We start from the raw sequence: 10,869 nt of genomic DNA on the forward strand, positions 1-10,869 counted from the left end.
TACTAGTACCGATATATATATAAGGATATTTTTATAAGGTATTTTTGATTCATTAGTACCGCGATACTGTACTAGTACCGATGTATATATATATATATAAGGATATTTTTCTATAAGGTATTTTTGATTCATTAGTACCGCGATACTGTACTAGTACCGATATATATATATAAGGAAATTTTTATATAAGGTATTTTTGATTCATTAGTACCGCGATACTGTACTAGTACCGATATATATATATAAGGATATTTTTATATAAGGTATTTTTGATTAATTAGTACCGCGATACTGTACTAGTACCGATATATATATAAGGATATTTTTATATAAGGTATTTTTGATTAATTAGTACCGCGATACTGTACTAGTACCGATATATATATAAGGATATTTTTATATAAGGTATTTTTGATTCATTAGTACCGCGATACAGTACTAGTACCGATATATATATATAAGGATATTTTTATACAAGGTATTTTTGATTCATTAGTACCGCGATACTGTACTAGTACCGATATATATATATATATATATATATATATATATATATATATATAAGGATATTTTTATATAAGGTATTTTTGATTCATTAGTACCGCGATACTGTACTAGTACCGATATATATATAAGGATATTTTTATATAAGGTATTTTTGATTCATTAGTACCGCGATACTGTACTAGTACCGATATATATATATATATATATAAGGAAATTTTTATATAAGGTATTTTTCATTCATTAGTACCGCGATACTGTACTAGTACCGATATATATATATATATAAGGATATTTTTATATAAGGTATTTTTGATTCATTAGTAGCGCGATACTGTACTAGTACCGATATATATATATATATAAGGATATTTTTATATAAGGTATTTTTGATTCATTAGTACCGCGATACTGTACTAGTACCGATATATATATATAAGGATATTTTTATATAAGGTATTTTTGATTCATTAGTACCGCGATACTGTACTAGTACCGATATATATATAAGGATATTTTTATATAAGGTATTTTTGATTCATTAGTACCGCGATACTGTACTAGTACCGATATATATATAAGGATATTTTTATAAGGTATTTTTGATTCATTAGTACCGCGATACTGTACTAGTACCGATATATATATATATATAAGGATATTTTTCTATAAGGTATTTTTGATTCATTAGTACCGCGATACTGTACTAGTACCGATATATATATATAAGGAAATTTTTCTATAAGGTATTTTTGATTCATTAGTACCGCAATACTGTACTAGTACCGATATATATATATATAAGGATATTTTTATATAAGGTATTTTTGATTCATTAGTACCGCGATACTGTACTAGTACCGATATATATATATATAAGGATATTTTTATATAAGGTATTTTTGATTCATTAGTACCGCGATACTGTACTAGTACCGATATATATATAAGGATATTTTTATATAAGGTATTTTTGATTCATTAGTACCGCGATACTGTACTAGTACCGATATATATATATATATATATAAGGATATTTTTCTATAAGGTATTTTTGATTAATTAGTACCGCGATACTGTACTAGTACCGATATATATATATAAGGAAATTTTTATATAAGGTATTTTTGATTCATTAGTACCGCGATACAGTACTAGTACCGATATATATATATAAGGATATTTTTATATAAGGTATTTTTGATTCATTAGTACCGCGATACTGTACTAGTACCGATATATATATATAAGGAAATTTTTATATAAGGTATTTTTCATTCATTAGTACCGCGATACTGTACTAGTACCGATATATATATATATATAAGGATATTTTTATATAAGGTATTTTTGATTCATTAGTAGCGCGATACTGTACTAGTACCGATATATATATAAGGATATTTTTATATAAGGTATTTTTGATTCATTAGTAGCGCGATACTGTACTAGTACCGATATATATATAAGGATATTTTTATATAAGGTATTTTTGATTCATTAGTACCGCGATACTGTACTAGTACCGATATATATATAAGGATATTTTTATATAAGGTATTTTTGATTCATTAGTACCGCGATACTGTACTAGTACCGATATATATATATATATATAAGGAAATTTTTATATAAGGTATTTTTCATTCATTAGTACCGCGATACTGTACTAGTACCGATATATATATATATATAAGGATATTTTTATATAAGGTATTTTTGATTCATTAGTAGCGCGATACTGTACTAGTACCGATATATATATATATATAAGGATATTTTTATATAAGGTATTTTTGATTCATTAGTACCGCGATACTGTACTAGTACCGATATATATATATAAGGATATTTTTATATAAGGTATTTTTGATTCATTAGTACCGCGATACTGTACTAGTACCGATATATATATAAGGATATTTTTATATAAGGTATTTTTGATTCATTAGTACCGCGATACTGTACTAGTACCGATATATATATAAGGATATTTTTATAAGGTATTTTTGATTCATTAGTACCGCGATACTGTACTAGTACCGATATATATATATATATATATAAGGATATTTTTCTATAAGGTATTTTTGATTCATTAGTACCGCGATACTGTACTAGTACCGATATATATATATAAGGAAATTTTTCTATAAGGTATTTTTGATTCATTAGTACCGCAATACTGTACTAATACCGATATATATGTATATAAGGATATTTTTATATAAGGTATTTTTGATTCATTAGTACCGCGATACTGTACTAGTACCGATATATATATAAGGATATTTTTATATAAGGTATTTTTGATTCATTAGTACCGCGATACTGTACTAGTACCGATATATATATATATATATATATAAGGATATTTTTCTATAAGGTATTTTTGATTAATTAGTACCGCGATACTGTACTAGTACCGATATATATATATAAGGACATTTTTATATAAGGTATTTTTGATTCATTAGTACCGCGATACAGTACTAGTACCGATATATATATATAAGGATATTTTTATATAAGGTATTTTTGATTCATTAGTACCGCGATACTGTACTAGTACCGATATATATATATAAGGAAATTTTTATATAAGGTATTTTTCATTCATTAGTACCGCGATACTGTACTAGTACCGATATATATATATATATATAAGGATATTTTTATATAAGGTATTTTTGATTCATTAGTAGCGCGATACTGTACTAGTACCGATATATATATAAGGATATTTTTATATAAGGTATTTTTGATTCATTAGTAGCGCGATACTGTACTAGTACCGATATATATATAAGGATATTTTTATATAAGGTATTTTTGATTCATTAGTACCGCGATACTGTACTAGTACCGATATATATATAAGGATATTTTTATATAAGGTATTTTTGATTCATTAGTACCGCGATACTGTACTAGTACCGGTATACTGTCCAACCCTACTCATGAATGATCAGTATTGGAAGCAGGAAATACTGTCATGGCCACGCCTCTATGTGATGTCAGCAAGAAGCCACGCCTACCTAGCGCGTAGTACGCCTGAAGATCCTGATTGGTCAGTTTGAAGAAGCGCTGGATTCTCTCCAGCGACACCTTGGCTTCCAGGATGGCATTCAACACCCACGGGAAGGCGTTGAGCGGGACGATCAGCATTCCTACCAGAGCCAGCGTGGTGAACACCTGGAGGGGCGGAGTCAACGCATTGTTTGAAAATTTAGAGCCCCGCCTCCAGGCCATCGCACTGCGAGGGTGGCTACCTTGGGGGCGGTCAGCTGGTGTCCCAGCAGCACGTAGGTGAGGAAGGTGAGGATGGAGATGACCACGGGGAGGGCGGCCCAGGTGTACACACACATGGCGTCCAGGTACTTGAGGGCCCTGAGGTGCGTCAGTTCTCCCTGCCGATACTCGGACACCTTCTGAGTGAAGTGGGCCTCCCAGCTGTAGAACTTGATGACCCGAATCCCGAAGAGGATCTCCGTCATCAACTGGGGAAACAAAGGCTTCATTACTGCAGTTGTACGTGTGTGTAGTAGAAGGGTGAATCTTTGGCCACCTAACGAGTCCATCACATTCTCACTCCTGGGTGATGATTCCATTTAGAATCCATTCTCAGTACAAAACCACTCTGGAAACAAACCGATTCTTGCAATGTATTGTTTGGTAAAATAATTATATAATACTTTTAAGTAATAAAATAAGTAATAAAAATTAATACAACTTTGACTAAAAACGTAATTTTAAAAATTGATTATCATACATACATACACATATATACATTATATATATATATATATATATATATATATATATATATATATATATATATATATATATATATATATATATATATATATATATATATATATATATATATATATATATATATATATATATATATATATATATATATATATATATATATATATATATATACATACACATCTCTATATAGATAATATATATAAATATATAAAGATATATATCTACACACACAGTATATATAAACAGAATTTATACAGTATATATATGTACACTTACAGTATATATACACATATATACATGTATAAATATATATACATGTATAAATATATATACATAAATACAGTATATATGTAGTATATATATATACACAGTTACACACATACATATATACATACAGTATATAGACATATATACATACATATATAGACATATACATATATATATATATCTATATATATATATATATATATAGATATATATATACATACATATATTCATATATATATACACACACACATCTATAAACATTTATATATAAATATCAGTATATAAATATATATATATATATACAAACAAGCAGTATATATAAACATAATATATATAGAATATATATATATATATACATACAGTATATATACACATATATACATATATACAAATATAAACATATATACAGTATATATATATATATGTAAATACATATGTAGTATATATATATATACACATATATAAACATACATATATGTAAATGTGCTATACAACTATAACCCATTAACATATATACATATAAATATATACACAAACATGTGTATATATATATATATATATATATATATATATATATATATATATATATATATATATATATATATATATATATATATATATATATATATATATATATCATTAATCACATATTGAAATGATCTAATTATTAAATATTAAAATGTACTTTAAAAAAACAAACACAGGTATGTATTTATTTTCAATTATAACTAAAAAAAATACTTGTAAAAATATTTAAAGATTTAAAAAATTAAGATTTGTTTTTTGTTTAAAAATGAAATTAAAATAATTTCCCCCCCCAAAAATTAAATGTAAAACATTAATTAATAAATAAATACAAATCCAATTAAAACTTATTAATGGCACTATTTAAAAATAAAATTAAAAGAATTTCCCCCAAAAAAATTACATGTAAAACATTAATAAATAAATAAATATAAATCCAATTAAAACTCATTAATGGCACATTTAAGTCATTATATCAAAATGTGTTGAATTTTTTGGTGTAATGCGCCTCACCTTGACCCGGCTGTCCTTGTACCTCAGCATGTCCTGGTTGTTGCTCAGGATGCGAGAGGCCAGGAACTTGTTGAAGGGGACCAGCAGCAGCGCCACACCCAGCCCGCTCAGGAAGGCCACGCCCACTTGCGTGTAGAGCAGGTAGAGGACGAGGGCCAGCTGGAAGGGGAGACTCCATAGTTCATGGAAGCTGTTGAAGAAGTTGACCACGCGGTCCGTGTCCGTGCTCATCAGGTTCACCACCTCCCCGAGGGAGAAGCGGGCCAGGCCGGCGCCGCCGACCCGCAGCGCTTTGCTGTAGACGGCCGACACGAGAGCGGTGCGGGCGGACAGCGCCACCTTGGAGACCCGGAAGGCGAATATGTTCTGGAGGACGGAGCACAGGAGCGTGCTAGCGAAGAGGGCGGCGGCGCACCAGGCGCCCGTGCTGACCGGAGCGCTCTGGTCCTCCATGAAGCTGACGAGGACGTTGAGGAGGAGCGGCCCGGAGAACCTCAGCAGGTTCACGCTCAGTTTCAACACGCCCAGAAGGTAATAGCGCGCTCCAAAGGCCGTGTGCAGAACACGGAGCAGGCTCACGTCGCCCTCCAGCTCCAGTGGCTCCTCCGGAGAGTGAAGACCGCCACTGCCACCCTGGACCGGGCGGGGCCACTGATCCCGCACGGGGAGCGACGCCGCCCCCCTGTGACACGTGGCCCAGCTGTGCTGGAAGTGTCGGCGAATGACGCTGGTGCGCAGGCTGCGGGGGAGGTGGTATACGTCAGCCGGTCGCCGCAGCTCGCCCCGCTGCCCTCGCCTGAGGAGTGGGGTCAGCCACAGGTAGAGGAGGCGGGAGACACAACCGCTGCCGTCCTCTGCCACCATCTCGCCAGTGTCCGGCTCGGCGTCCTCCGGAATGAGAGGCTGTCCATCCACATCTTGGATGTTCACTGCGTCTGCCTCGCCCACGCAGGGACACACCACGCCCAAAAGATAGAGAAGGACCAGGAACGCCCGTGTGGAAGCCAGCACCAAACGTGTCAAGTGGAGCGGTTTGGACGGGGTCAGGTAGTCCTCCCGGTTGGCCAGGTAGAACATCAAGGTGAGAACAGCGTGTGGAACGCAGAGAAGGACCGAGGCAGGGAGCGGCGAGGGGCCACGCGTCCTCCGGAAAGCCCACGTCCGCCGGAGCGTCGCCACGGCGCCGACGTGCACCAGCCAGGCCAGTACGGCGCTGGCGTCGGCCAGGAGGTCCAGGTACATGTCCGCCTGCTGGGCCGCGCCCACCACGGCGGCATCAGCGGCGAAGAGCAGCGCCGCCAGCACCGTCGAAACCAGACGCAGATTCCAGCCGCCAGAGGAAGATGTCTGCAGGCGGCCGCCGCTGCAAAATGATAAATATTCATTATTTGATACAACATTTATACATCTTCAATTGTTTATTATTTGATACATTTATAAATCTTCAATTGTTTATTATTTGATACATTTATATATCTTCAATTGTTCATTATTTGATACAACATTTATACATTTTCAATTGTTTATTATTTGATACATTTATATATCTTCATTTGTTCATTATCTGATACAACATTTATACATCTTCAATTGTTTGATACGTTTATATATCTTTAATTGTTCATTATTTGATACAACATTTATACGTCTTCAATTGTTCATTATTTGATACGACATTTATACATCTTGAATTGTTTATTATTTGATACATTTATATATCTTCAATTGTTTATTATTTGATACATGTGTACATCTTCATTTCTTCATTATTTGATACAACATTTATACATTTTCAATTGTTCATTATTTGATACATTTATACATCTTCAATTGTTCATTATTTGATACAACATTTATACATTTTCAATTGTTCATTATTTGATACATTTATACGTCTTCAATTGTTCATTATTTGATACATTTATACGTCTTCAATTGTTCATTGTTTTATACGACATTTATACATCTTCAATTGTTTATTTCATACATTTATATATATCTTAATTTGTTCATTATTTGATACAACATTTATACATTTTCAATTGTTTGATACATTCATGTATCTTCATTTATTCATTATTTCATACAACATTTTTCCGTCTTCAATTGTTCATTATTTGATACGACATTTATACATCTTGAATTGTTTATTATTTGATACATTTATATATCTTCAATTGTTTATTATTTGATACATGTGTACATCTTCATTTCTTCATTATTTGATACAACATTTATACATTTTCAATTGTTTATTTGATATATTTATATATCTTCAATTGTTCATTATTTGATACAACATTTATACGTCTTCAATTGTTCATTATTTTATACGACATTTATACATCTTCAATTGTTTATTTCATACATTTATATATATCTTAATTTGTTCATTGTTTGGTACAACATTTATACATCTTCAATTGTTTATTTGATACATTTATACATCTTCAATTGTTCATTATTTGATACAACATTTGTACATTTTCAATTGTTTATTTGATACATTTATGTATCTTCATTTATTCATTATTTGATACAACATTTTTCCGTCTTCAATTGTTCATTATTTGATACGACATTTATACATCTTCAATTGTTTATTATTTGATACATTTATATATCTTCAATTGTTTATTATTTGATACATGTGTACATCTTCATTTCTTCATTATTTGATACAACATTTATACATTTTCAATTGTTTATTTGATACATTTATACATCTTCAATTGTTCATTATTTGATACAACATTTATACGTCTTCAATTGTTCATTATTTGATACAACATTTATACATTTTCAATTGTTCATTATTTGATACATTTATACGTCTTCAATTGTTCATTATTTGATACATTTATACGTCTTCAATTGTTCATTATTTTATACGACATTTATACATCTTCAATTGTTTATTTCATACATTTATATATATCTTAATTTGTTCATTATTTGATACAACATTTATACATTTTCAATTGTTTATTTGATACATTTATATATCTTCATTTGTTCATTATTTGATACAACATTTTTCCGTCTTCAATTGTTCATTATTTGATACATTATTTATACATCTTCCATTGTTCATTTTTTGATACATTTATACGTCTCTAAATTGTTCATTATTTTATTCGACATTTATACAACATTTATACGACATTTATAAAACTTCAAATCAATCCTTTGATTATACATTTTTATTATTTTCTATGTTTTTATTTTTATTTTATGCTCTTTCTTAGTTTTTTAAGGTAAAAACATAAAATATGCAACATTTTCCCACCAAAAATTTTCCAACTTGAATATTTGATGTGAAGTAATTAGAGCCATAAATAGATCAATAATTGATAACATTAATTTTGATTCATTATTATTTTTTGCGCAATGACAGTTTTATTTTTCAAAAACCTTCCACTAAACTTCTCAAGTGTTAAAAATAAATCATACATTATTTTTGTTTGTTTTACTTTCAATGCTTAATCTCTTGATCAACTTCAAATATATCCTTTGATAATAAGTTTTTATTATTTTCTATGTATTTTTTTAATTGCATGCTCTTTTTTCGTAGAAAACTTTATTTTTTTTTAAGGTAAAAACACAAATTATGCAACATTTTCCCCAAAAAATGTTCAAAGTTGAATATTTGATGTGAAATAATTGGAGCCTTAAATAGATAAATAATTGATAACATTAATTTTGATTCATTATTATTTTTTGAACAATGGCAGTTTAAAAAAAATCCCACTAAAATTTTTAGGGATCCAAAAGGGTCCCCACTCATAAAAGTATTAAAAATAAGTAAATGTTGTTGTTTTTTTACTTTCAATGCTTAAATCTCTTGATCAACTTCTTTGATTATAAGTTTTTATTGTTTTCTATGTTTGTTTGTTTTTGTTCTATGCTCTTTTTGTCAGTGAAAACTTTGTTGTTTTTTTTAAGTAAAAACACAAAATATGCAACATTTTCCAACCAAAAATATTGGAGCCTTACATAGATCAATACTTCATAACAAGATACATTTTGATTCATTATTATTTTTTAAACAATGGCAGTTAAAAAAAACAATCCAACTAAAATGTTCAGGGATCCAAAAGGTTCCCACTCATAAAAGTATTACAAATAAGTTAAAGTTGTTGTTGTTTTTTTTATTTCAATGCTTAAATCTCTTGATCAACTTCAAATCTACCTTTTGATTATAAGTTTGTATTATTTTCTATGTTTTTTATATTTTGATTTTATGTTCTTTTTTTAATTGAAAACTTTTTTTTTTTTTTTTTTAAGGTAAAAACACAAAATATACATTTTCCCACCACAAATATTCAATACTTGATGTGAAGTAACTGGAGCCTTAAATAGATCAATAATTGATAACATTAATTTTGATTTATTATTATTTTTCCAACAATGGCAGTTTAAAAAAAAATTCAGGCATCCAAAAGGTTCCCACTCATAAAAGTGTTAAAAACAAGTCAATGTTTTTTGTTTTTTTTACTTTCAATGCTTAAATCTCTTGATCAACTTCAAATCTATTTGTTGATTAAAAGTTTCTATTAATATACATATATATACACACAAATACAAATATACACACTTAAAATTTTCCTGAGGGAACTCTCCTGAATAAAGTACTAGATTAAAAAAAAAAAGATATATATATATATATATATATATATATATATATATATATATATATATATATATATATATACATATATATATATATATATATATATATATATATATAGTACTATCCATCTAAATATATATATATATATATATATATATATATATATATATATATATATATATATATATATATATATATATATATATATGTATATATCATGTACACTTTGAGAAATGTATATATAAATATGTATACATTTTTCAAAGTGTAAAATGTCTATCAAATTTTACACTTTGAAAAATTTATATATATATATATATATATATATATATATATATATACATTTTTCAAAGTGTAAAATTTGATGTTTTTGGAGCCTTAAATAGGCTTCAGTCACTATGAAAAAAAATAAATATATATATATATATATATATATATATACATATATATATATACACATACACATACACATACATACCTACATACATACATACATATATATATATATATATATATATATATATATATATATATATATATATATATATATATATATATATATATATATATATATATATATATATATATATATATAGACATTAGAGATGCGCGGTTTGCGGACACAACCGCGGAGTCCGCGGATAATCCGC

The 10,869-nt window shown here is 29.3% G+C and overlaps 1 protein-coding gene across 1 annotated transcript in view; it reads right to left on the reverse strand.

Moving 5' to 3' along the window:
• Positions 1-10,869, reverse strand: part of abcc10 (ATP-binding cassette, sub-family C (CFTR/MRP), member 10) — a 47,067-nt gene that overhangs the window by 27,664 nt on the left and 8,534 nt on the right. The window contains exons 3-5 of the mRNA XM_062026344.1: positions 5,587-6,949; positions 3,777-4,004; positions 3,543-3,699 (exon numbers count right to left, since the gene is read on the reverse strand). Of these exons, the coding sequence (XP_061882328.1) occupies positions 3,543-3,699; positions 3,777-4,004; positions 5,587-6,949 (1,748 nt within the window). The remainder of the gene's footprint in view (positions 1-3,542; positions 3,700-3,776; positions 4,005-5,586; positions 6,950-10,869) is intronic.

This window comes from Entelurus aequoreus, linkage group LG18 (assembly GCF_033978785.1).
Source record: "Entelurus aequoreus isolate RoL-2023_Sb linkage group LG18, RoL_Eaeq_v1.1, whole genome shotgun sequence".
Taxonomy (NCBI): Eukaryota; Metazoa; Chordata; class Actinopteri; order Syngnathiformes; family Syngnathidae; genus Entelurus; species Entelurus aequoreus.